This window comes from Aspergillus ruber (assembly GCF_000600275.1).
Source record: "Aspergillus ruber CBS 135680 unplaced genomic scaffold scaffold00001, whole genome shotgun sequence".
NCBI classification, from domain to species: Eukaryota; Fungi; Ascomycota; class Eurotiomycetes; order Eurotiales; family Aspergillaceae; genus Aspergillus; species Aspergillus ruber.
In genome coordinates, this window is record NW_024467297.1 from 780200 (window position 1) to 805129 (window position 24930).

The 24930-nt window shown below is 49.7% G+C and overlaps 11 protein-coding genes and 1 non-coding gene across 12 annotated transcripts; 7 read left to right on the forward strand and 5 right to left on the reverse strand.

Annotated features, from left to right (window-relative positions):
- Positions 1–339: 339 nt before the first annotated feature.
- On the forward strand, positions 340–3678 carry EURHEDRAFT_373583 (putative ATP-dependent permease ADP1; the record flags this gene model as incomplete). Its single annotated transcript, XM_040778549.1, has 2 exons — positions 340–3387; positions 3442–3678. The coding sequence occupies 2 exons, from the start codon at positions 340–342 to the stop codon at positions 3676–3678; spliced, it is 3285 nt and encodes a 1094-aa protein (XP_040643347.1).
- Positions 3679–3933: 255 nt separating this feature from the next.
- Positions 3934–5518, forward strand: EURHEDRAFT_407648 (cornichon family protein). Its single transcript, XM_040780618.1, has 4 exons — positions 3934–4422; positions 4604–4759; positions 4817–4883; positions 4945–5518. Exons 1-4 carry the CDS (start codon positions 4322–4324, stop codon positions 5035–5037), a joined length of 417 nt encoding a protein of 138 aa, XP_040643348.1. The 5' UTR covers positions 3934–4321; the 3' UTR covers positions 5038–5518.
- Positions 5519–5721: 203 nt separating this feature from the next.
- Positions 5722–7561, forward strand: EURHEDRAFT_398830 (WD40 repeat domain-containing protein; the record flags this gene model as incomplete). The annotated part of the gene is made up of 2 exons (XM_040779875.1): positions 5722–5835; positions 5912–7561. The coding sequence occupies 2 exons, from the start codon at positions 5722–5724 to the stop codon at positions 7559–7561; spliced, it is 1764 nt and encodes a 587-aa protein (XP_040643349.1).
- A 234-nt stretch (positions 7562–7795) lies between these two features.
- Positions 7796–8836, reverse strand: EURHEDRAFT_407650 (Arginase/deacetylase). Its single transcript, XM_040780619.1, has 2 exons — positions 7943–8836; positions 7796–7881 (listed from the first exon to the last, which is right to left on the reverse strand). The coding sequence occupies exons 1-2, from the start codon at positions 8566–8568 to the stop codon at positions 7839–7841; spliced, it is 669 nt and encodes a 222-aa protein (XP_040643350.1). The 5' UTR covers positions 8569–8836; the 3' UTR covers positions 7796–7838.
- A 432-nt stretch (positions 8837–9268) lies between these two features.
- EURHEDRAFT_398832 (uncharacterized protein) lies at positions 9269–10686 on the forward strand (the record flags this gene model as incomplete). Its single annotated transcript, XM_040779876.1, has 5 exons — positions 9269–9301; positions 9364–9508; positions 9989–10198; positions 10417–10644; positions 10670–10686. The coding sequence occupies 5 exons, from the start codon at positions 9269–9271 to the stop codon at positions 10684–10686; spliced, it is 633 nt and encodes a 210-aa protein (XP_040643351.1).
- Positions 10682–14391, reverse strand: EURHEDRAFT_407651 (EF hand domain protein). The gene has a single exon (XM_040780620.1). It carries the CDS (start codon positions 14241–14243, stop codon positions 10884–10886), a length of 3360 nt encoding a protein of 1119 aa, XP_040643352.1. The 5' UTR covers positions 14244–14391; the 3' UTR covers positions 10682–10883.
- Positions 14392–14422: 31 nt separating this feature from the next.
- On the reverse strand, positions 14423–16738 carry EURHEDRAFT_407652 (putative MFS multidrug transporter). The gene is made up of 6 exons (XM_040780621.1): positions 16424–16738; positions 16115–16372; positions 15916–16060; positions 15830–15863; positions 15094–15767; positions 14423–15040 (listed from the first exon to the last, which is right to left on the reverse strand). The coding sequence occupies exons 1-6, from the start codon at positions 16619–16621 to the stop codon at positions 14697–14699; spliced, it is 1653 nt and encodes a 550-aa protein (XP_040643353.1). The 5' UTR covers positions 16622–16738; the 3' UTR covers positions 14423–14696.
- Positions 16739–16948: 210 nt separating this feature from the next.
- On the reverse strand, positions 16949–18448 carry EURHEDRAFT_407653 (methionine aminopeptidase MAP1). The gene is made up of 4 exons (XM_040780622.1): positions 18226–18448; positions 18142–18169; positions 17771–18087; positions 16949–17717 (listed from the first exon to the last, which is right to left on the reverse strand). Exons 1-4 carry the CDS (start codon positions 18361–18363, stop codon positions 17067–17069), a joined length of 1134 nt encoding a protein of 377 aa, XP_040643354.1. The 5' UTR covers positions 18364–18448; the 3' UTR covers positions 16949–17066.
- Positions 18449–18725: 277 nt separating this feature from the next.
- bna4 (kynurenine 3-monooxygenase) lies at positions 18726–20346 on the forward strand (the record flags this gene model as incomplete). Its single annotated transcript, XM_040783510.1, has 3 exons — positions 18726–18843; positions 18897–19111; positions 19162–20346. The coding sequence occupies 3 exons, from the start codon at positions 18726–18728 to the stop codon at positions 20344–20346; spliced, it is 1518 nt and encodes a 505-aa protein (XP_040643355.1).
- Positions 20347–20513: 167 nt separating this feature from the next.
- Positions 20514–20603, forward strand: EURHEDRAFT_t3. The gene has a single exon. It is a non-coding gene; the product is annotated as a tRNA-Val (tRNA).
- An 831-nt stretch (positions 20604–21434) lies between these two features.
- EURHEDRAFT_25856 (uncharacterized protein) lies at positions 21435–23251 on the reverse strand. The gene is made up of 3 exons (XM_040778124.1): positions 22965–23251; positions 22799–22864; positions 21435–22714 (listed from the first exon to the last, which is right to left on the reverse strand). The coding sequence occupies exons 1-3, from the start codon at positions 23084–23086 to the stop codon at positions 21796–21798; spliced, it is 1107 nt and encodes a 368-aa protein (XP_040643356.1). The 5' UTR covers positions 23087–23251; the 3' UTR covers positions 21435–21795.
- Positions 23252–24271: 1020 nt separating this feature from the next.
- On the forward strand, positions 24272–24878 carry EURHEDRAFT_407657 (uncharacterized protein). Its single transcript, XM_040780623.1, has one exon. It carries the CDS (start codon positions 24592–24594, stop codon positions 24853–24855), a length of 264 nt encoding a protein of 87 aa, XP_040643357.1. The 5' UTR covers positions 24272–24591; the 3' UTR covers positions 24856–24878.
- Positions 24879–24930: the final 52 nt, after the last annotated feature.

The window sequence follows — 24930 nt, forward strand, 5'->3', positions numbered from 1 at the left end:
TATGTCGTTTATAGTTGCTGTATCGCATGGTTGCCCGTACTGACAGCTATCCGGTTTCTAGGTGCTATCTCTCCCGCCCGCGTCATCGTCTCCAGCCTCACCTTGCCGACTGCATTCATCGGATCCTGCCATCTCTCTCGACTCACTCTTCGAATATCAGCCGCTTTAAATATCATCGCATCGCCGCATCGTCGGTAAAAGCAATACAGCACCGAATCTGCTTTCACGAATGGTGAATTATCCCCCATATTGATCCCGTCTCGGTGATCTTGTCTTCTCCGCTTCTCTCGGAGGTCCCGTTGGTTTCTCCCCGCTTGGCTAGAAAACGAGAGAAACGAAATGCGTTCAAAGTCAACAGTCCGGTTCTCTCTGCTCACCTGGCTGTCGTGGTCAGCTTCTGCAGTAGCATGGAACAACCTTTCCGACTCTCAATTGCTATCTCCGCGATTCTCGGCCTTGAATGACCGTCCTCCCGAATGTCCGCCTTGCTTCAACTGCCAGCTTGACGCTTTCCAGTGCTCTCAATTTGCGGCCTGCGATGGTTCAACAGGGAGCTGTATCTGTCCTCCCGGGTTCGGTGGTCTCGATTGTTCCGAACCGGTCTGTGGCTCTCTGGCCGACTCCAACCGGCCGCTGCGCAAAGACAAATACTGTAAGTGTGATGATGGATGGGGTGGCATCAACTGCAATGTTTGCCAGACAGACGATGCGTGCAATGTGCTCATGCCGGAAGGAGAAGGAGGTGTCTGTTATCAGCAGGGTGTCACGGTTAATGAGAACCATCAGATGTGTGATGTGACCAACCGGAAGATCGTGGATTTGCTCGGGGAACGAAAACCGCAAGTGACTTTTTCTTGTGAAGCTGAAGAGCACACGTGCAATTTCCAATTCTGGGTGGATCAAAGGGAGTCGTTTTACTGTGAACTGGATACGTGTGACTGGAAATTGGAAACCGACTACAACACGAACCAGACACAATACAACTGCGACAACATTCAGTGCAAGTGCATTCCTGGACGCATGCTATGTGGCGAAGAGGGTTCAGTCGATATCGGTGAATTCCTTGAGGTGTCTATCCAAGGTCCAGCTAGCTTCTCGTCCCACTCTACCGAGGGTGGCAGCAAAGAAGATGGCAGCAAGTTCGAGGAGCCAGCGATGAATGATCTGATCTCCAGTATCTTTGGTGACCCGAGTATCTTTCTGAATTGCCACTCAGGCGAGTGTCTCTACAAATCTAGCGTGCCTGGATACGCTCGCCCGATCAAAACCATCAACACCCCTGTCATCGCCGGGGTTATCGCGGGCTGTTCACTCTTCGTCGTTGCAGTGATCCTAGCCATGTGGTATCTCTCTCGGAGACCGCGTCGTGGATACATCCACCTGCCTCTGTCTGATGACTCTGATGATGAAGCGACCAAGTACATGGCGGATCACAAGCCAGCGGCCCTGTACTGGGACAGTGTGTCCTATTACCTGAATGGAAAGGAGATCCTCTCTGACATTCGGGGCGCTGCGCCTCCTGGTCAGATCACGGCTATTATGGGAGCTTCGGGTGCAGGTAAGACCACTTTCCTCGACATCCTCGCTCGGAAGAACAAGCGAGGAACAATCCGGGGTGAATTCTACGTCAACGGAGAGAAGCTCAACGATCATGATTTCAAAAATATGATCGGTTTTGTTGATCAGGAGGACACGATGCTTTCAACCCTGACCGTTCATGAGACCATCCTGACTAGTGCGCTTCTCAGATTACCCAGGGACATGAGCCGAGCTGTCAAAGAACAGAAGGTGTACGATGTCGAGAAACAGCTGGGAATTTACCACATCAAGGACCAGTTGATTGGATCGGAAGAAGGTAAAGGCCGCGGAATTTCTGGTGGCGAGAAGCGAAGAGTTGGAATTGCGTGCGAGCTTGTCACCAGTCCTAGCATTCTATTCTTAGATGAGCCTACCAGTGGCTTGGATGCATTCAATGCATTCAACGTGGTCGAATGTTTGGTTACACTGGCAAAGACTTACAACCGTACCGTTATTTTCACTATTCACCAGCCACGCTCCAACATCGTCGCGCTCTTCGATAGACTCATTCTCCTGGCCCAGGGTCGGACAGTCTACTCCGGCCCGTTCTCAAGTTGTCAGCAATATTTCGATGATTCTGGGTACAGCTGTCCTCCAGGCTTCAACATTGCGGATTACCTTGTGGACCTCACTATGCACGCCAGCGTCTCCCGCACGCGCAGTGACGAAGGACAATCGACGCTCCTTGACGTTCGCAACGACATTCCTAAGACTGCCTCAAGCAGCTTGAGGGCCGTGAAGTCGGTTGCCAGCGCATCAAATGCAAGCACTGCTGAAGACAACTCTAGTAGCGCACTGGAATCGAACCGACGGCCCCGGAATAAGCGGCGAGCGTCTCTGAAGCAACGACAAGACCGGCAACTCTATTCTCGGAGGAAGGACGTCGATACCTCATCTGCTCCCAAGTCAGACGGAGAGGACGAGCATCTAGACCGACAAGCGGAATCGCAGCAATGGCTTCGGCTTTCGCGGCAGACTGGCAGCGTTCCACCACAAGTTCTCGATGATCCGGACCAGTTACCGCCGGCTGCCCCAGGTCAAACTGATCTCGATGTCCTGATTGCCCACTATTCCAACTCCGACGTTTCTCATTCGGTACATGATGAGATTGTGACTGCTGTACAGAGTGCCCGTGCCGCCAACGGGTCGGCCAATGCGGACATTGTTTCAGGCCCTGATGTAATGGGACACCATAAGAGCTATGCACGGATTGGCCTGTTCAGGCAGTTCCTGATTCTCTCGCAACGAACATGGCGCAACCTCTACCGGAATCCTATGCTGATGTTGACACATTATGCAATATCTATTCTGCTTGGTGTCCTTTGCGGCTATTTGTTTTACGGGTTGACTGATGATATCAAGGGCTTCCAGAACAGATTGGGTCTCTTCTTCTTCATCTTAGCCTTGTTTGGATTCAGCACACTTACCAGTTTGACGGTGTTCTCTGCAGAACGGTTGTTGTTTGTTCGCGAACGGGCTAATGGCTACTACCAACCCATTACGTACTTTGCGGCCAAGGTTGTGTTTGACATTGTACCCTTGCGACTTCTGCCTCCCATTATAATGGGTATGATTGTGTATCCCATGACTGGGTTAATTCCGGCGTGGGAAGAGTTCTTCCGGTTCATTCTTGTGCTTGTGCTGTTCAATCTGGCAGCCGCAAACATTTGCCTTTTCATTGGTATTGTTTTCCGGGACGTTGGAGTTGCCAACTTGATTGGCAGTCTGGTGATGCTGTTCAGCTTATTGTTTGCTGGTCTTCTCCTGAACCACGATGCGATCCCGGCTTCTGCTTTGTGGTTACAGACGGTAAGTTTCTATCCTTCTCTACTTTCCAAAGTCCAAGGCTAACTTCTATTCTAGCTGTCCATTTTCCACTACGGTTTCGAAGCACTTATTGTCAATGAAGTTACTTTCTTGACGCTGGTTGACCACAAGTACGGCCTGGACATTGAGGTCCCTGGGGCTTCTATCCTCAGCGCATTTGGATTCAACACTCAAGCTCTCTGGATGGACGTGATTGGGCTAGGTGTGATCTCGGGGGTGTTTATTATTGTCGCATATGGAGCGATGCATATCTTGCTTGTGGAGAAGCGGTGATACCTATACGTCTTGAGAGTACTTTTTCTTTCGTTTTCGTTCTTGCTGGTCTAGTTTTCTGTTATGAATGGATGAAATAATATGAAAATTGAGTTATGAATGACTTGCTTGGAGTATTTCACTGCGACTCTGTATTTAGCACTAATTCGAATCTCATACTGTCTGCTTTCTAAACTGAAGAAATGACATAATCGTGGTAGCAACTGTATGGTTGTCATGATTCAGTATACCCAGTGTAACGGTCAACTGGCAAGACCACCATACATCATCGCCCACTCGGCCCTCCACTCCAAGCTTGGCCATTACTATGCAATAATCCTTCAAGTTAGTGCTTCAGTATCTCTCCTTCTGCCTTGATATCAATTTAATCATCTTCTTGTCCCTATTTAATTCTCTGTGGCGCCCCGGCGTCTCTCAACGTCTTGTCTTTCTCACCGCCCACCGTCATTCATTTCCGGGTTTATCTCCAAATCGCACACTCCGGACGAACTTCCTCCTTCTTTCCAGCCACTGATAGCAAAACCAAAAGCTGCCATTGTCCGCAGCTAGCGTCACACATTTTTCTTCAGTCGCCAATTTCAGCATCGTTTCCCCTCCTGTCCATTTTTTTCCGTGCAAGGAACGTCAACCTCCGGTCAGCAAGATGTCTGGTGAAGCGTGGCTCTATCTGCTGTCAGTGTTGATCAACGCGGTCAACCTGTTCTTGCAGGTCTTCTTTACGATTATGTACAGCGATTTGGAATGGTAAGATATCTCTCCCTTCCATTTGTCTGGGTCGAGTGTGGTTCTGGTTGGCTTTTTGACCGGCAGTTGGTCGTGTGTTGGGGGGAAAATAAATATATGGAATTTCGGCCAGGAACATTGGAATGATTATGACGAACTGAGCTCGTGGGCTGACATTCTTCTTCCTTTTTACCTTCTACAGTGACTACATCAACCCCATTGATCTCTGCAACCGTCTCAATGCCTACATCATCCCCGAAGCCGCCGTTCACGCTTTCTTGACCTTCCTGTTCGTTATCAACGGATACTGGCTTGCTATCATCCTGAACTTGCCTCTTTTTATCTTCAATGCGAAGAAGTGTGTCCCCAATTCCCGTTTGGATACTTGACAAGAAGTTGGTCTAACATGGATTAGGATCTTCGAGAACCAGCACCTTCTAGATGCGACCGAGATCTTCCGCAAGCTCAACGTGCACAAGAAGGTAATCTATCATTACTATGTCTCTGGTCTGGTGGGCGCATCGACTAATACTTTGGGAATAGGAATCGTTCTTCAAGCTTGGTTTCCACCTCCTGATGTTCTTCTTCTACTTGTACAGCATGATCGTTGCCTTGATCCGCGACGAATCCAACTAAACCCATGCAAAATCCGATGCTCGAGATGCGCAATGACTTCTGGTTCGAAGTACATGATATATGTTCCGTACTAAGTCTCGGTACTCGAATCAGTGGGAGGAACTCAATTGAAAACATTGTGGTTTTTGGCCACAACGCTTGTCTAATAATTATCATGGGTCTTATGTGTGAGAAAAGAAAAGGCACGAATTGCGATAGACGACCGGTATGAAACGTTGGAGTTGTGGAGGCTCTTTGGAGGAATTGTTGAGCTGGAGCTTGGAGATGATGGTGACACTGGGAGGTATTGCTGCCGCAATGTCTGTCACGATTTCCTTGCTCTTGTGTGTTTTTGTCTTTATTCATCTTCTATTTGATGTCTTTTTATCTTGCTAGCTTAATGTTGTATATACCTCTCGAGCGTTTGAATGAAGAGCGTACGATACCCTTGGTGTCTGTCATCATTCAGTAGCATACAGAAGCAGTCACATGACAAATGACGGTCAAATATAGACTCTTAAAATTCATAGTCCTACTTTTTGTGGACATGGCGACTGCTGCGTCTACGCGATGCGCTCCTCCCGACGCCCGTAAAATTCCAGACTCCGACATTCTCGGCAACAACCACCACCCTTCACCACCACGACCATCACTCAACCTTTTTCGATTGTGACACGACTAGAGATAATTCTCTACTGCAACAAAATGACATCGTTACTGGGGGCAGCCTACGATTCTAGCGACGATGACATGACTAACTCAAAGCCTCAGCCGTCACCAGCGACCAAGATTGTTGCGGCGCCTGAAGTGAACACAGAGGTTTGGTCTCCTGGTTTCTTATCTTTCTCTCCGTTGTTTTCAATATTTTGAGTGTGTGGTATCTAACAATCCACAGGACCAAGCACACATGCAGATGATGCTAGCTAACACCTCCTCGACCGCGCTAACCTACAACGCCACCTACGATGATATCTCTCGACCATCTCAAGGACCCGCAAATCCTTTTAAACCTGCCGGCTCAACTGGTAACCTCAAACGGAAGAACGTTCCAACAGGATTCGCCGAAGAAGCAGCCATCAGTGAGGCCACCTTTGCCACGCAGCACCGCACGTTTCAAAGTCTGGGATACACGCGGAATCCGGGCCTTCCGGGACATTTTGTGGGAGATATGGATAGTGCTGCGCAATATGGGGGTAGGGATATTGTGCAGATGAAGCCATCGAAGGAGGTGTCTGCGGCGCTGCGCGCTAAGAGGCAGAGGAAGGGCGATTCGAGTATCGTGGAAGGGGATGGAGCGTATCTGGGCCCGTGGGCAAGGTATCAGAACGATGACCAGGTTTACGAGGAAGAGGCGGCTGAGATAGACCGGGAGCTCGCCAGCGATGAGGAGTATGTGGAGGTAGATGAGGATGAGGAGGGAACGGCGGCGATGGCTCCGTCGGAGATGCCTGCTATGAGCAAGGAGGCAACGGATTACCAGGACGATGCGTCGAGGGTGGAGACAACCGAGTTTCACGGCTCGGAGCAGTACGACTACCTGGGAAGAACGTATATGCATGTTCCGCAGGATCTGGGTATCGATTTGCGGAAGGACGTTGGGAGTGTCAAGAACTACGTGCCGAAGAAATTGGTGCATACTTGGAAATCACATACGAAGGCTATCACGTCTCTGCGGTTCTTCCCTGGTGCTGGGCATTTGCTGCTTTCATCGGCTGCAGATGGAAAGGCTAAGATCTGGGATGTGTACCATCAGCGCGAACTTCTGCGGACGTTCTCTGGTCATTCCAAGTCTGTTAATGATACGGACTTCCACCCTACTGGTAAGACGTTCCTCACGGCGTCTTACGACCGCCAGATGAAGCTCTGGGATACCGAATACGGCAAGTGTATTGGTCGGTACTCGACTGGCAAGACACCGCACGTCGTGCGCTTCAACCCGGGCCCAGAGCACTCGCATGAGTTCCTGGCCGGTATGTCAGACAAGAAAATCGTGCAGTTCGACACTCGCTCGGGCGAATTGGTGCAGGAGTACGACCACCATCTTGCCGCGATCAACACCCTGACTTTCGTCGACGAAAACCGCCGTTTCATCTCTACATCAGACGACAAGTCCCTGCGCGCATGGGAATACGGCATCCCCGTGCCCATAAAGTTCATTGCAGAACCGTACATGTTCGCCTTGACGCGTGCCGCACCCCATCCAAACGGAAAGTATGTTGCTTTCCAGTCTGGTGACAACCAGATTGTTGTGTACGGTGCTACGGATAAGTTCCGACAGAACCGTAAGAAGAGCTTCCGGGGACACAATAACGCCGGATACGCCATTGATCTTAAAATCTCGCCCGACGGACAGTTCATTGCGTCGGGTGACAGCGGTGGTTATGTGTGTTTCTGGGATTGGAAGACGGGCAAGATGTATCATAAGATTATGGCCGGTGGGAAAGAAGGAGGAGGTAACGCCACGACATGCTTGGACTGGCATCCTCAGGAGACGAGCAAGCTTGTTACTGGTGGTTTGGATGGCGTTATCAAATACTGGGATTGATTGGCTGTTTGTACATAGCTATAACTAATCACACGTGGTTACAAATTAACTTTTCAAGAAGCAGGAGTCTTGGAACTCAAAACACCCCTCTCCAACAACGTCTTCAAAAGCGTCACAATTCCCTTGATCGCAATCCCAGCAATCAAATCCCCATCCCCAGAATCCGGATCAAACTGACAAACCACCAACGCCTTCGGCAAGCTAACCCTCTTTCCCACCACCTCCAAAGACCGAACCAGGTCCCCCTCCAACAGTCCCCCCTCGGACGGATAGTCATTTACCTTGCCGTAGATCCCAGCATCAAGAACATCCAAATCAAGGTGCACAACCGCATCCCCAAATGGATCTTTCTCAAGAATCTTCTCCAACTCAGCTCCGAAGTCCGTTCGCGGGTTCAGGTTCCCGCCCCAAATCGAATCCATACCCGCCTCAACAACCCGTTCCCGCTGTAGCTCGGATTGATCACGCAAGCCAACGTACAAGAATCGGTTCTGGCTCGAGCGGTAGTCGAATGGATTGGACGGGTCATACCCCGGAACCGTACCCATGAGTTTCTTCCAGCTTTCCCCGCGCAGCATAGAAAGACCCATCGCATCGAAGTACCCATTCTCATTGACATCGGGTGAATCAAGATCATCATGCGAATCGAAGTAAATAAACCCCAATTTCCCCTCGTTCCCTTTCTTCTGTTCCTGCACCTGCACCTTCTCCAACCCACAAGCAACAGCAACACTAGCCATACAATTCCCGGACAGCACCAACGGCCAGCTGCCCCGTTCCACGGCCTCAGTGACAGCAACAGAGGTCCGACGCATAACCTCGAAACTGCGACCAATTTCGCCCTCGAAGTCGTCGACGCGAGCGATCTCGTGGGTCTCGATGGTTAGACCGAGAGAGGTGAGCTGTGGGAGGAGGTTTTGCGAGAGGATGTGGTGCGGGCCTTTGCCAACACGGTGGGCGTGGAGGCCGGTGTGGTAGGGAGAGATGATCAGGGTTATTGTTGACATGTTCAATTTATTTAGTTTGGTTTGGTTGGGTTGGGAGAGATGTGGCTTTTACATTAAAACAAATATTGCAAGTGGTGGTATAATATATATTGATACGGCTTTGGAGGTGTGGAGGTGTGGAGGTGTTCATTGGAGGTGAATTAATATCTATGACGATACTATGTAGGCGTAAACAATAACCGGTCCGGGAACGAGGTTAACAGTACCTTTGCACTATGTACTAGAAACTAGCCATCTCAAGCTTCGGCCACTGTCTACTTGTACACGATCCCGTACATCCCTAAATATGTCTGGTTGGTCCTCTTCCCGCAAGGGAAGAGCGCATCAATCAGTAGATCAGTTAGGAGATATAATACCACGTCATAGGCAGTACTATCCTTGGTTCAAAGTTATACATATTGCATGTATTCCTATTCATGAGACGAGGAAAATATAGTATTCGGCGGATAGAAGTATGAAAAGGCTGCTCAACGTAAGTAATAGTGCTTGTAATAAGAACGAAGGATGTCAAATATGTTCCACGTCCCAAATTTATAGTAGTCACAGTAGGCATTTACGCTAACCCTGCCCTTTGAAATCCTGGTGGCCTTTTCTACAGTGGATTGACCCTATCAGGCCAGTGCGTGAAGCCACTAAATTCTGATCTGCTTGATGCGGCTTATCGCTGCCCGTAATTGTATTCTAGGCGCCTAGAAACACCATGGAAGACCATAGCTTGACTATGTATGGGCAGGTATGTGCATCTCTTCTTTTATACAGGATACATCGGGTTTGGTGACTAGCGTCGTGGGATAGCCAGCTCTGGGATCAGCGTTGGAGGTGTGTGAGGACCTCGAGTTGTTTGAGAAGTTGGATACGGCAGGAAAGGAGACCATGGATATGGACGAATTAGCCGCCCTTCTAGATTGGCATATCCTGGATGCTACTATGAGCAAGGGATGTATGCTTACTGGGGTGGGTAGGATGTCTCGTCCGCCATCTCGCCTCGAATTATATGCCCCATGAGCCGTCGATTGGTCTTTTCAAGCCGATAGATATGCTGATAGAGATGCTGATAATGATACGTCTCGGCGAAAATTTTCTCAGTATACTATAGCCATGATCTTTTTTGTTTCTTAAGGGACTGAATGGATGGAATGAGACCGAAAACACCCAGTGTCGGAATGGAAATAGAACTTCGCCCAACCCTAAGTAGGAAAGAGAGCATAGTAGGACATGATCTCTGCCGACGGAGTTAGAGCTCTCTCCTGGCAAAATACGCTATCTCCGTTAGGGCTCCGGCGCTTTAAAAGTTACAAATTCACTATTTTAATCTTTCCATTTTTCAATCAATCCATCAATCATTGCCCTCAAGAAACTCTCTTGGCTCATCACCGGCTGCTCCTCCGGCTTGGGTCTCTCCCTCACACACACTGCCCAGGCTGGTGGCATAAGGTCATTGCCACTTCCCGCAACCCTTCAAGTACCCCCGACCTGGTCGTGGAGATCGAGGGCAACGGGGGTAAATGGGTCCATCTGGATGTTGATAGCGCTCAATGTGGCTATGCATTGTTAACAACGCCAGGGGCTCCTTCTACGCGCCTATCGAGACCAGCATCGAGAAGGAGGTTCGCGCCCAAATGGAGGCGATGTACTTTGGCCCGCTGCGCCTGATTCACGCAAATTTCTCCTCTCATGCGTCAACGCCGGTCCGGGGCGATTATAAACATGAGCAGTGGTGCCTGGCTTGACGGTATTCCAAATATGGGAGTGTATGGGGGTTACTAAGGCTGGCCTAGATGCTATGTGACTCTATGCTAACATGCATCTCTTTTGTGGACTTTGTAAATAGCTAACAATGCAATATAGCTCTCACCAAGGTTCTCACCAAGGAGATTGCTCCCTTCAATATCCGCACATTGACAGTCATTCTAGGTACTTTTAACACCAACATGCCCGACTCTGTCGCCCTAGGAGAGACCCCTCTCCCCGATGACTACAAGGGTACCGTCACCGAGCAGGTTCAGGGGCTCCTTTCGAACGGGAAGACTATTCCCAACTGTGACAAAGATAAGGCCATGAAGGCCCTAGGGGCAAGTCAGAAGGAACACGAGGGAAACAGACTTGGGTCTGACATGATAGCATGGTGCATTATATTGAGGCTATTTTACTCAGGCTGATCAGTGAGGGCTCAGGGCGTGCACTAAAAAAGCAATTTCGTACGTTGGCACGGCTTTAGGGGGTGTGGAGGTGTCCGTTAAGAGGTGAATGTGATATCTATGATGATATACCCGAGGGTGTAAACAATGTGTTGATCACAGTACTTTTCCTATATACTAAAAACTGGCCATCTCAATCCAACTCGCCACAAAAGCCAATCTCCGTTGCCGGTCGGCCGCCATCCGTCTCGAAAACTCCTCAAAATTCAACTTCGCCCCCGTCCCACCCCGCTCCTTCGCCTCCCGCTCAACCTGATTTAAGAATGCCCACCGGGAAAGCATTCGCGGTGTTGGCCGGCGGGTTGGCGATGCTTCTTCTGTCTCTAGTGGGAGGGTGGAAGTTGAGGTAGTTGGGGCTGGAGGGAGGGGTTGGATTGGAGAGGGGGGTTGTTTGGGGGCTGTTGCTTCGGCTTCGGGGGAGGATGAGGGGAGGGAGGACGGTATGGGGAAGGAATTGTTTGGTTGTAGGCGGAGGTGGAGGGGTAGGATGGTTCCTTCGCGGGGTGTGGAGGGTTGGATTGGTAATTCGTTGGGGCGGTTTTGGGGAAGGGTGGGATCGTAGTCGGGTGTTGTAGGAGCGGATTCGTCGTGGGTTATTTGTAGTTCAGGAGTTACCGGGCGAGTGGCTGGCTCGTCGAGTCCTTCGCGGGATTCTAGTTCCGGCATGTCCTCGTAGTCCTCATCTTCAGTCTCCCCCCCTCTCTCTCCCTCTCCTTCATTTTCTTCCTCCTCCTCTTCCCCTTCCTCTTCGTCGTCATCCGGCTCAGCAAGATGGACTGGCCTGACGTCGTCATCGGGAACCCTGAATCTTGGAGGAGGAGCAAGCACAGGACCGCCAGTCTGAGAAGGCTCCAGAGGCGGACTGTCAACTGAATATCCTGTTCGTTCTAGCAACTCGTCGAGTGACCTCTGTTCCACTGCAGCACGATGTCTGCTTTCAGGTTCATCTCCTGTAGCCTTTTGCTTGTGCGGATCGGTCTGTTCAAAAAGTTCAATCTCGCTCGCCCAAACTTTCCTCTCAGTACGTGTCCGGTTTACTTCCATGAGCAGATCCTCTTTCGGTTTGAAGAGGATATCCAGAAGCTCGTTAAACCCTTGTTGCGTAACCTGGTACAAAACCTCCTTACCCACATCTCGCTCGACCTCCGGAATCTCGAAACCACCCCATCGTTCTCCAACAGGAATGCTTCGAGACGAAGTCGTAGATCGGATCTCGTAATCATCAGTGAAATCATCCTGGAACCGGACCTTGGATGAAGACCGTGAACGAGGCGATGGTGGGTGCGACTCCGGTTGTTCATCAATGACGTCCTCGTCTTCGTCTTCATCGCTCGAATTGTCATAGTCAGGATCTCTTTGGTATCCCTCGGGAATCGTAGCACCGTCTTCTTCATCCGTATAGAACGCTCTCCGCCTCCAACGCTCATCGATTCCGTACCGACGAGCTTCGTCTACTCGTCTTTGATCGTCATCCCGCATACGGTGGTAAACAGCCGTTCCAATTCGTGCTCGGTCGACAGGGTCAGTGATCTCTTGAAGAGGAACCGGCGCGCCAAGAGCGTTGATGACATCCTCCTCGAGTATGTGTTCTACCGGCGGCCAATGGTCACTGGTGATCGATGAGCTCGACGCGTCCTCAGATTCGCTGGCATCCTCGTCTTCATCCTCGTCCATGTCTTCGCCTATTCCGTCGATCCCTGGATGATGGGAATCTGCGGCTGAAGCCAGACGAACAGTCGACGGAAACATGGGTCTCACACGTCCGAATTGCCCACGGACAGCAGAATCTCCAACAACACTATAGCGATCGCCAGTATCAGAGCCGTCATGGCGCAGAACACCCTCGTTATCCATGACCTCCATATCGCCCTCTCGGTTGATACGCTTTCCTTCACCAATTCTCGATGGCTCTCCGGAGGGAATACTGCCGGGAAATGCTGAGCTGATAGGCTGGCTACCCAGAACAACATCCCGCGCACCACCTTCCAAGAAGTCATCTTCCAAACCGGCGACCATATCCCGTGTTAGTTCGCGACTAAGAGCGTAGTATGCCCGGAACACACGCAGGAAGTCTTTCCGTTCCACAAAACCGTCTCCATTGATATCATATCCGCGGAACACACGGCGCAGGCGTTCATCATTGCTCTTGTTATTGAGACTAGCGAGACCTCTCAAGAACTCCTCAAAGCCGATCAGGTTATCGCTGTTAGTGTCGTAAAATGCAAACATCCGATCGTAGATAAGACTGGGAGGAGGCGGCCGGATGGATGTATTGGGCACAAAGCAGCGATCGAACGTCTTGCGGTCAATAGCCATGTATAGTTTGTTGGGATCATCCGGCCACTCGTAGTTCGCAAGACACCGGAACTGGTCCCACAAAGCGTCCAACTCAGTATTTTCGAACCCCATCTCTTTCATAAAACGCTTGGCCAGGTTCCGTGGGAGGCTGCGAGGAAGCATCGCCGGTTTGCCGGGGTACCAAACGGGCTGAGACTGTCGAGGATTTCCAAGGAAAGGCGCAGGAATTCTGACTTTATAGAACAAATGCGTTTTGATGTGCACTTGCATCGCTTCGCACGTCTCGCACAGGTCGTAGTCAATGCAATTCGCGCATCGATACCGAATGCCTTGGATGGGCATGGCGTTGCAGCTATTGCACGTAACTCCTCGATGAATATACCCATCCCGCCGCGATTGGTCCTCTGCGATATGATACAGCAAGTTGAGCAGATTCTGACCCTCTCGCGTAGGCGACGTATCATTATTCCCATCCCTCCACGAGAATACGCTCTGGTCATCCACCACAGTATCCGCATCCATATTCTGCGCAGGCACCGACACATCCGGAAAAGTCGACGTCGACAGCGTCACCCGTTCCCCATTCTGTCTCCGATGCCTCAGCTCCTCCCCGTAATTACTATTCTCATTGAACTGCGCCAGCGCCCTCTCAACTCCAACCCGCGAAATGCCCCGCCGCTGCAACTGCTCCGACAAGTAATTCCTCTCGGCACTCCCATCCTCCAACACATGTTCGGGCGGGAAATCCAACGCAAGAAATGACTCCAGAAACGTATCCTCCATCATCTCGCGCATCCGCTCCGCATGGGCTGGTGGCACCCCGACTTCCTCCATTAACTGGTCTCGTGTCGCCAGGAGCGACGGCAGCAGGCCGCTTTCCACCCGTCGTCCGTCTTCGGTTTCGATCCGGAATGTACCGTAAACTCCATTTTGGCGCTCGAGTTGTTCGAGATGTGTAATGGCGCGGTAGGAAGGTGTCTCGGTGACATCGCCGGGGTCGTTCCGTCTCCGGCGGACGGCGTTTCGGCGGCGAAGGGAGGAGGATGTCTGCTCTGGGGTCGGGGAGATGATGTTATTGTGGATGTAGACGAGGGCGTAGGCTGCTACAACACCGGTGAACAGGTAGAGCAGAGGACGATATCGCGAGAACGACGTTGGGCCTGAGTGCGACTCTGGCATGGTGGAGGGTCAACGTGCTTTTTTAGCGGTCAAGGCACTGGATCCATTGTCGATAATTGACAAAAGAAAAGGCAATAGCTGTGTCTTGCTATTTCTGGAAATCCCCTGGTTTTTAGGCAGTATTTGGACTGGACGAGGCTGAAGAGGTGTATGTGTGAAGAATAATGTTACACTGGAATTGCCCAGCGGAGACCGCCTTCTGCATGAACGAGGACAATCTTACTATATAATATAGATAAGTTTCTTATTTAAATATTATAAATGATTTACACTTTAAACCTTTCTACCAAACAAGTCGCAGGCTCAAAAGGTCTCATAAATACAACATCAGAGCAACTTTTATACATACAACCACCTCCAGCATACATTCCTCAACCAGATACCTCTCCCACCCTTTTCTCCTTTAGTTCGTAAAACGTTATGATACTTAGTGCTCATTACGCGAGACGATATTCAACGGTTAAGCTTCTTCTCGCGGATAAAGAAGCTGCCCAAAAGAGAAAATATGACAATGCCAATCATAAACGCGAACCCTTTGTTCGTTGCCCAGCCATAAGAGCCGCGAACAATCTTGGCGATTGCCGGATCGAGGGTTTTGATGTAGTCGAGACTTTGTCGCACTCCGTCCACGATCTGGTCGATGTCTTTGCTGTCGTGCAGCGCAGACCTCAGTCGAGTTCGGAGGAGTTGCTGGACCACTGTGGAGGACAGAGAGAGCCCGATTACTGATCCTAGCGAGCGGAAGAGGTATGAACAGGCAGTCACAACTGCTTGATCCTCGGGATTGGCGTTTGAGACTAGGAAACTGGTTAACAAATCCACAGGAGACAGAGATGTTTAGGTGACTCACTTAATCCAATCAATGTCGTCGTAACACCAATGCCGTTTCCAAAAGCAGAAAAAACCATAGATACAATCATACCAACGACGCTGGGCACTGCATCACCAGAGAAAATGAAGACTCCGGTGATTCCAAGAGTAAGCGAGACATAACCCGCCACAGTTAGCCAGTAGTACTGTCCGGTCCATTTTATGACAAATCCAGCAAAGAGAGAACCGAAAACCCCGGTACAAATACTCGGGAGGAGTCGTAGTCCAGATACAGTGGCAGAGACACCGTCAACCGCTTGGAAATACAGCGGGATGTAGAAGAGTGCCGCAAGCCAGCTGCCAAAACTGGCAAAGTTGCAAACATACATAGAGAAGAATGTCCGGTCAAAGATGATGTATCCGGGAGCAAATGGTTCGGCTGCGAAGTATACCTCGATGATAACAAAAAGAATGAACAGCATTGCAGAAACCGACAAAGACACAATTGTCAACGGCATGGTCCATGACACATTACTTCCCCGGTCGAGACCAAGGAGGAAGCCGAGCACGGCACCAACAAGGACAATCGCTCCAGCAAAGTCAACACGACGAAGCTTGGCTTTCCAGTGAGTGTCTTCTTGCACTGGTAAGTCCAACATTAACGACACCGCTGTAAATGCCATGATGCAGAGCGGCACTTGCGCGATAAAAGCCCTGTGAGAAACAAATTAGACGAGTGCAACTAAAGCAACACCAATTTAACATAGGATTCATACCAACGCCAGCCGATAAAATCAGCCAAGATACCACCTTATACGGTGATTAGTACAGAGCAAAATTCTAGTGAACAAGAATGACTTACCCAAGGGTGCACCAATTCCTGCACCAGTGGCATAGACGATATTGATAACGCCCTGCCATACTCCTCGCTCACGTAGGGGAACAAGATCACTCATTAAAATACTAACAACAGTGGTCATACCACCTCCTCCGATACCTTGGAAGACCTAGGACTTAGTCAGCCATGATAGCTTTTAACCAGTACTGAAAAGACCACATACACGTGCAGCAATGAGATGCTTTATATTCCGTGATAAGCCACAGAACAAACAACCCGTCCCAAAAATAGCATACGCAAATAAGAGACATTGTTTTCGGCCGAAAATATCACTCAATTTGCCATACAGGGGTTGAAATGACGTGAGTGTCAGGAAGTACGAAGTGGCTATCCAACTGGTCAAATTGAGAGCCTTGAGGTCACTTCCAATCTGGCCATAACTGGCCATAATAATAGTCTGGTCTGCTGCAGAGAGGAAGACCTAGTATTTAGGTTAGCACATTTCCGCAAGGGAGATTCAGAAAGTACATACTCCTATAGAGACTGCCGGGACGATGTACCGGAGAGCTACAGTCTTTGTTTGTGCATCTCCATCTCCTCTAGTCTGCTGTTCCGAGTAAGCACCATATTCACCTTGGACTCTGGGAATGGTCCCCGTTGAAGGAGGGAGAGCATTGCTCTGTTCTCCGAGCAACGGGGAGGTCTCTGTCGGATTTCTTTCCGGTGCCATCTGTGCGCGTTCCCAAGGATGAAGAAGTTCGCAATATTTCAATATCAGGTGCGCCTACTGATCACCATATACCGTACCTCACAATGTTTCAACGAACAGGAGGTTGCTAGAAAGAACGGTCAAGGCGACTGAAAACACTGATTCTACACCAGCGTCAAGCACAAGAGAGTCACGTGGTGATAAGATGCCCCGCAGCCCTGACAAATCCGGACAATCCGAGCGGAGAGTCTGAAAATGCCCCTTATGATTGGTTCAGTCGACGGCTATCTTTCAGACTCCCGGTCCATACCGGAGATTGATAAGACTTCTACATAGTATTGCACAAGTACCTTATCCTATCATTCGTCTCAACATCGTATGCAATTGTCGTTAATCTTCTACTCTAGTGGGTACTATTCAAACTCCACATATGCAAAACGCCTCGGAATCTCATATCACCATTCCGTTAGTTTGTACTGGCCTCCAGCAAGGGAACCGGTCCGCCAGGGGATTCCGGAAACCTAGCAGTCAACACTTCAACGCCGCTTTCAGTGACGAGAAGAGTGTGTTCAAACTGAGCCGACAATTTCCCGTCTGCCGTGGTACTCGTCCAGTCATCGGGCCATGTGCGATCCCGGTGAGTACCAATGTTAATCATGGGTTCAATGGTGAAGCACATGCCAGGCTTCGCAGTACCAACAGCCTTGTTCTTCGCGTAATGGGGAACATTTGGTGCACAGTGGAACAGCTGGTTGATGCCGTGGCCACAGTAGCTCTTGACCACACTGCAGTCCCGGGTCTTTGCGTGCTTCTCAATCACATTTCCAGGATCCCTAAACAGCATACCGGGCTTTACCAACTCGATCGACTTGTCCAAGCATTCCCGTGCAGTTTCCACGACCTTCACAGCATCTGGGTTTGCCTTGGCCTTGTCTCCAACATAGTATGTCTCGTTGATATCTCCGTGGAATCCTTCGTGGTACAGCGTGACGTCAATGTTGATGATATCGCCGTCCTCCAATGGCCGCTGGTCGGGGATACCGTGGCAGATGGTTTCGTTGATCGAGGTACAGACCGACTTGGGGAAGTTCACGTAATTGAGCGGCGACGGATACGACTGCGCAATCCATTTAGTAAAGTAATTCTTTCCGTCTCCAAAAAGTAACATACGTTGCGCTCAACACAGGCCTTGTGAACGACTTCATCAATGTAGTCCGTGGTGACACCGGGCCGCAACTCCCGCGCAGCAATATCCAACACTTCTCTTGCGAGCCGGCAAACCTTCCGCATGCCCTCCTGCTCTTTCGCGTTCAAAATGGTGATGTTATGCCGGCCAACGAATTTCTGCTCCGATCGAGGGAAGCCATCTTTGGCGTAGTCGGGGTGCGGAATAGATTTCGGGACGGTGCGCCTCGGAGACAGGGGGTAGACAGGTCGTAGGGAACCGGTGTATTCGAACGACGGGAAAGGGTTGTACTGTCCCGTGGCTGGATCTGGTTCAGAAACTACTTTTGGAGGGAAGAGGTTGGTGAGGATATTACTCTTCTTGTGAATGGATTTGTGGTCGCTCTGTGTTCGAGGATATCAGTAGCTGCTTTACTCTACCATCTGCGCAAGAAACCTACCCAGCTCCGCTTAAAACAGTCTTGCGAGCAGAAGAAGCTATCAGTGCCCATCTTCAGACATGTCGGGCATTGCAGAGTGCCAGCGTCGTTCTGGCAATCTAGTCCAGTACATTTCCGAGAAACAGTTGCCGCAGCCATATCGAATCCCAAACCAAAGAATGAATGCTTTCAAAAGTGACTTCAAATGATTGTCGCAGTGAGACTTGCAAAAATCCGAATCCCCGCGCAGAACGAAACCATCTGATGCGCTAGCCTTATAGGGTTAGTCCCCTGACGGTTAACGGTTCCATCATGTGGCTGTTTGCTTACTAATGCAATATGTGGCGCGTCAATATAGTTTCCGTTCAGGGCTAGCGGTATTAGGATGCACTAACACTATTCTGTCGGTGACGACAGCTGAACTCATTCTTGTAGACGTCCCGCGTTCACATTCTTTCTTGCTAGCGAATAAAGACTGGGAGGCGATAGTAGCTGTCAGGTGTTGTTGCATGGTTGTTGCAATGGCAGGGAAGTCCAAGCAAAAGGTTGTTATTGTGGGCGCGGGCCCGGTGGGCTCCCTGGCTGCTTTGTATGCGGCTGCCCGGGGCGACGAAGTTGAAGTATACGAATTGCGCGGAGGTGCTTCCTCAATTGTTGCATTCTGTATGTTGAATGCTTGCTAATTGGCTCAGATCTCAGAAATCCAGCCACTATACCGTTAAACTTTACCAAGTCCATCAACCTCGCCCTGTCCGAGCGTGGAATCTCGTCTATGAGGCAGTCGGATCGGCCGGCGCTGGTTGAGAAAGTCCTCAATGTGGCCATTCCCATGCATGGACGCATGATCCATGGCCGGGATCACGGAAAACTCTGGGAAGCAGCACAGGCATATGATGTCCATGGTCGCGTGAGTCATTGCCTGGTACATACTGCCAGATCGATGCTAATATAAGATAGGCAATCAATGCAGTGGACAGATCCACGCTAAATAACGCTCTGCTGGATGAATTGGAACAGACGCCAAATGTGAAGCTCTTCTTCAATCACAAGCTCACTGGCGCGGACTTTCAAGCAAATAAAGCTTGGTTCGAACGTCGTCTACCTGGGAAGACTCCCATCCCCAATTCATCCAACAGAGCTCCAGAAATCGAAGTATCATTTGATTTCCTCATCGGAGCAGATGGAGCACACTCAGCAACACGCTATCACCTGATGAAGTTCGCCCGGGTGAACTACGAACAAGAATACATCGACGCACTCTGGTGCGAGTTCCGCATCCCACCCACAGAGGATGGGAACTTCCGCATCTCTCCGAAACATCTGCACATCTGGCCAGGCACGGAATTTATGTTCATCGCTATCCCTTCGTCAGACAAGTCATTCACCTGCACCCTCTTCGCCCCGGCACAGCACTACATCCATCTCCAAAACTCTCCAGAAACCCTCGTCGACTTCTTCGATGCCCACTTCCCAGGAGTTTGCCCCGACCTCATCACCCCAGGCGCCCTGGCAGAGCAATTTGCCACAAATCCACACCTCCCCCTCATCAGCATAAAATGCACCCCGCATCACTTCAACTCTTCTGCTGTCATCCTCGGCGACGCCGCCCACGCCGTCCTCCCCTTCTACGGCCAGGGCCTCAACGCCGGCCTGGAAGACGTCCGCGTCCTCTTCGACATTCTCGACTCTCATGGAGTTTATAATTCCCCCTCAACCGAATCCAGCATCCTCGCCCGCCATACAGCTCTCCAAGCCTACACCTCCCACCGCGCCCCAGACACCCACGCCATCAACGACCTCTCCAAAACAAACTACCTCGAAATGCGCTGGGGCGTGAAAACGCCCCTCTATAAGTTCCGTAAGTCCGTCGAAGAAACCCTCGACCGCTACTTCCCACGTCTTGGCTGGAAGACGCAGTATACGCGTGTGAGCTTCAGCACTCAACGGTACTCGGAGGTTATTCGTGCGGCGCACTGGCAGGGACAGTTGCTTGCCCTTGGGCTCGGGGTTGTAGGTGTTTGGGGGACTGTTATGGTTGCGATAGGGATGTGGAAGAGTCCCGGGCCTAAGTTTCAAGTGCTTGTTAGGGGGTTGAGTCATCTTTGGGTGAGGCTTTCGAGGAATGCCGCCAAGTCTGCATGATTATCTTTCCTATTGTTTTATGTATGTATTTCGATTTGGGATAAAGAAAAGTTTTATGAAGACAAATAACCCAATTCCACTGGTCTAACACGATATATCCATTCTATCACCCTATCAATCCATGCACCCTTTCATGAAGTCAAATAGAACAGCGGGATTCAACAATCGGCCGGATGGTGTAGTTGGTTATCACGTATCGTTAACAGTTCAAACAACTGATTCCGATAAGGTCCTGGGATCGAGCCCCAGTCTGGTCATCTCTTTTTGCTTTTGTTTTCGTTTAGTTTGAGGTAAATCTTTCCTTTTCCTTTTTTTTTGTTTTTTTTTTTTTTACTCCGGTGGTGCCGTAGTGTGGTGGGTGCGTGTGGGTCGGGTCGGGCCAATATATTGTAGATTGGATCGGATGTAAATCGGGTGTCGGTTGATTGTCGGGTGTCAATTAGCGAAAAGAAAGTGAAAGCGAATGAAGTGGTCGTTATCATTAGTTGTTGTACATACTCCGTAGGAATGGAGTAGAATATTTCCTTCTCTTTGGATTGGGTAGCAATCAAGCAAAACAAGTGTGAGCGAGTAGTGTTACATTCAGACAGTGCCTCGGCAAATGGCAAACGAAACCAGGTAGTCCCAAGACAAGAGGACACAAGACAAGACATATCGGATTTAGACAGACAGGACGTAACAGTCGTGAGTATTTTTTTTTTTCTTTTTTTTTCCAGTCGGCTGGACATTTTGACAGCAAGATAACACGGTGGCACAGTGGTAGTAACGGAGTATGCAATATGCCCGACAAACCAAAGATGTATGTAATGTAGCCTTCCTTCCCAGCCTCAAGATGCAAAAGGAACCAATCCAATCTTAGCCAACCAGAGAGAAGGGCACGAATAATATCCGAGATGAATACATGAGCAGCAACATTATCAACAACAGGAAAGGCATCAAGAAACGCATGCGAAAATGGGCAAATCCATGGGTCATTTCATGTCATCATTTCATCATCGTCACAAGACAAAAAAAAAAAAAAACGCTGTAATTCGAAAATAGAAACGGTAACAATTTTTAAGAAATTCGTTGCTTTTGCTGTCGTTTTCGTATAGCCGTGTGCAAGGCGAGTACGTAGATAGTCCTAGATAACCTGGAAATGGAACGGGCATTGTAAAAACCGAAGGAAACTGCTTGGCCTCAGCATTCTGTAAAAGTCGGACGGACAATTCCTTCCTGGCAACTGGATAGTTGAAGTAGAGCAATCCATGGTGAATCCAAAGACGGACAGACTGGCTGGGGCACCTTTTTTCCATGGAGACGGAGTCATCAATAATATATGCCATGGCGGATATCCAAAATTGTCCTATGGGTCCGGTGTAATCCAACAATGGCCAAACGGAAATATGTAGATGGCGATATCCAGGACGAAAAAGAGACAAAAAAATTGGAAAACAAAAAGAAAATCGTTCAAGGCGCAAACTTCACACGGCGACTCTTTCGTTGATGGATAAGTCTCTCCGTGTCAACATACAGTTGGTCCATGAACTCCATGGCACAGCAATCCTTGAGGATCTTTGCGACCTGGGTCCCAGCGGAGATGAGCTGAAGTACATTGCGATCATCCTTGATGGGCCGGGACTGGTGCTTGGCAGCATGTCTCATTTCCAGGGAGTTCTCCAGGACTGTAACTAATTGTTTGATCTGGCCGTTGTACAATAACCGGGCTGGAATCCGGCGCTTGGTAGCCAGTCTCTTCAGAAGGTACACCCATTCGGTCCATTCTCGGTCAGTAGGTCCGTTGACTGTTCTCTTGTCTGCTTCCACTGGGACTGGGAACTGGTACTTGGCAATGAAATCATATGCACATTCCGACAGTCGGTCATTGACCGCATTCAAGATGCGGTCCTGCTCCGAAACATCAAGGTTAGTGGGCAGGTGTGGCAGCTCCCGTGCCTGGGCCGCTACCACATGACCGGGAGGAGGCTTCAGCAATTGATGGGGACCATCGAATTCATCCCGGTTGGACGGTCGTCTTTGCGAGCGATGGCGGGTAGAGCTTCTGGACTTCTCGATTGCACTGCGGGTGCTGGCTTCGGCCAGAATTTCCGCATCATCGAACGGTTTGCCAAAGTCATAGTCCCGTCTCAGGGCCGTCGGGGGCAGACGAGCCGGGTGGTCGAATTCACGATAGACAGGAGCCGGTGGCGGGTCTGACTTGATGTTATCGAATGGAAAGTCAGGACTTGGGGGGAAAGGCTCGTATTTGCCTGACGACACGGGAATATGGTAGTCAAAGTCTGACCAGGATTGCTTGTGTGGCTTTGATGCAGCAATCTGGTCAATGGAAACAGAGTCAAAAGGCGAAGGAAATGCTGCTCTTCGTGTGCTGGAGAGATAAGAAAAATCTCAGTATACAATTCCCGGTTGGCCGCGAAAAGGAAAGGGTAAACACGATGCGGTAAAGAGGTACCTTGGTTGGAAGATCCACTGGTTCTCAGGTGAGCTACCATAGTTCTGGGTATGTTGAGACATGGTGCTGGTGCTGCCATGGGTGAGCTTCCCTCAATGCATTCGAGAACAAACAAACAAGAACAGGGATGGGCAAAGGAGAAGTGCAGATATGCGATTAAGCTGACCTGTGACGAGACCATGATTCGGGATCACTGCTGATCGAATGTGCGCGCGATCCGGTATTGGATGCGGCACTTGAGAAAGGGCTGAAATTCGCCATTGATAGGGGTGAAGGAAGAGGGTGCATGAAGCGAGACAAAAGTTCGGGTGATTCAAATATAAATCAACAGGCACCGACGGATAACAGGGAACAAAGCAAGAAAGGAGAAAAGAAAAAAGAGAAGAGAATGACGAAATAGTAAGATGGAAATAATATCGAGACCGGAAGTGGTATGAATGGACCAGGAACAGGAGCAGGGTTTATCAGATTAAGTTCTTCTTTCTTCCCTTGGATCCCGCACGGTAAATATATAGAGAGAGAGGTGTCAGCACTCCCCATATGAACCCGCCAGATAGGGCTTGTGAGGAACTCCACGTCCGAGGGACAGCCGGATCGAATAAAATGACGAAGATGTTCGATGTTCGCCCAGGGAACCCCTCGTAGGACCCAACTGGAACAGCTTGGTCTCACCGCCAATCGAACAGTTGTTTTTTTTTACTGGAGACTGGGGTCTGTCAGGCCGGGTAAGAGGAAATATGGAATGAAAAAAATGAAAAAAGCCACGATGATGGGGAGATCAGACGGGAAACGGGAATAATGAGTGATCTATAGCAATCAAAATCGTGACTAGTCAAAGCAAGCAATCAAGCAAGCAAGCAGGAAACACGCCGAAGCGGGCGTCTCAGCTGTCTTTTTTTTTTTTTTTTTATCTCACTTCCCACACGAAAGACAACAGCAGCAGCAGACAATAGGCTAAGAACCTACAGATCGCAATACTCAATCACCATTCAATCCAGATGTTCCAATATTCCAGGGGAAAACAACGACGCCACCGAAGGGTGCAATATGATGATCCTATGCCCAAGAGAGAATAGTAGGAGGCGACATGAAAAATCTAGCCAAAGAGAATGCAGCAAGACCATGATTCATGGACCGAACCGAAACGTCCGAATACATAATACTACTAATAAAAAAGCAGGTAGGCGCCAGAGGGCCGTAGGAGCTGTGGGCGGAGCGAGAAGGAGGGCTGTTTGGGCAGCAATCCAGACGGGGCCACGTCCACTTGCGTTGTTGGGTCTGTGAGTTAGCAGCAAGATGACTGTATTGTGTGTGGCTGCGGGAAGATTCTCGCGTTGGCAACTCGTTCACCGTGGACCAATACTGGAGATGCCGACCAAGATGAGGCGTTGATTGATTGCTGCTGCTGCTGTGTTGGTGGTGGTGGTTTCCGTCGTGAGGGACGCCCGACACCGCACACAACTATACGGGGTACACACCACTCGTTACTGTACCTACTACTACTCCGAGTATGTATGTACGAACGCTCACTGGATGCATAATAATGGATAGCACCATAGATATTGCTGAACTGTTCAGTTCTATGCCACTTGCCAATCACCTCCAAAATGCCTCACACTTTCTGCAGCTTCCGCCCCTCCCCCCCCCCCCAGTCCGGGGTCAAAATGGCCCCTCTACAAGTACTCCGTACACTAACGGACAGTGGCAGCGTCGCAGCCTGCCATTCGGGACACAGCTAATTGCACGGAAGACATGGATCACCACCCTGTCTGTTCCGATAGAAATAATAATACATGGCCATTATACTTCTTGGTGCGATGTATTGGGCATACACCTCAGCGATGCATGTGTTGTTGCCCAAGTCCCGGCCAACCGAATGGGCCAGGATTGGGTCCAGATTTATCGTTCTTATGTGGTATCTGGAGTCTTACTCCGCTGTGAGGCAATTCCCGGTAGATGGTGTCGTTTTCGTATACAGCATATACAAAAATGCCACTGTAGCAGTCACTAAAATAGAATTAAAAAAAAAAGCAACCACGAATCCATCAGGCTATTGAACTGTGAACCGGAAATCCGTGCCAAAAAAAAGAAAAAAAAAAAAAAAAAAAAAAAAAAAAAAAAAAAAAAAAAAA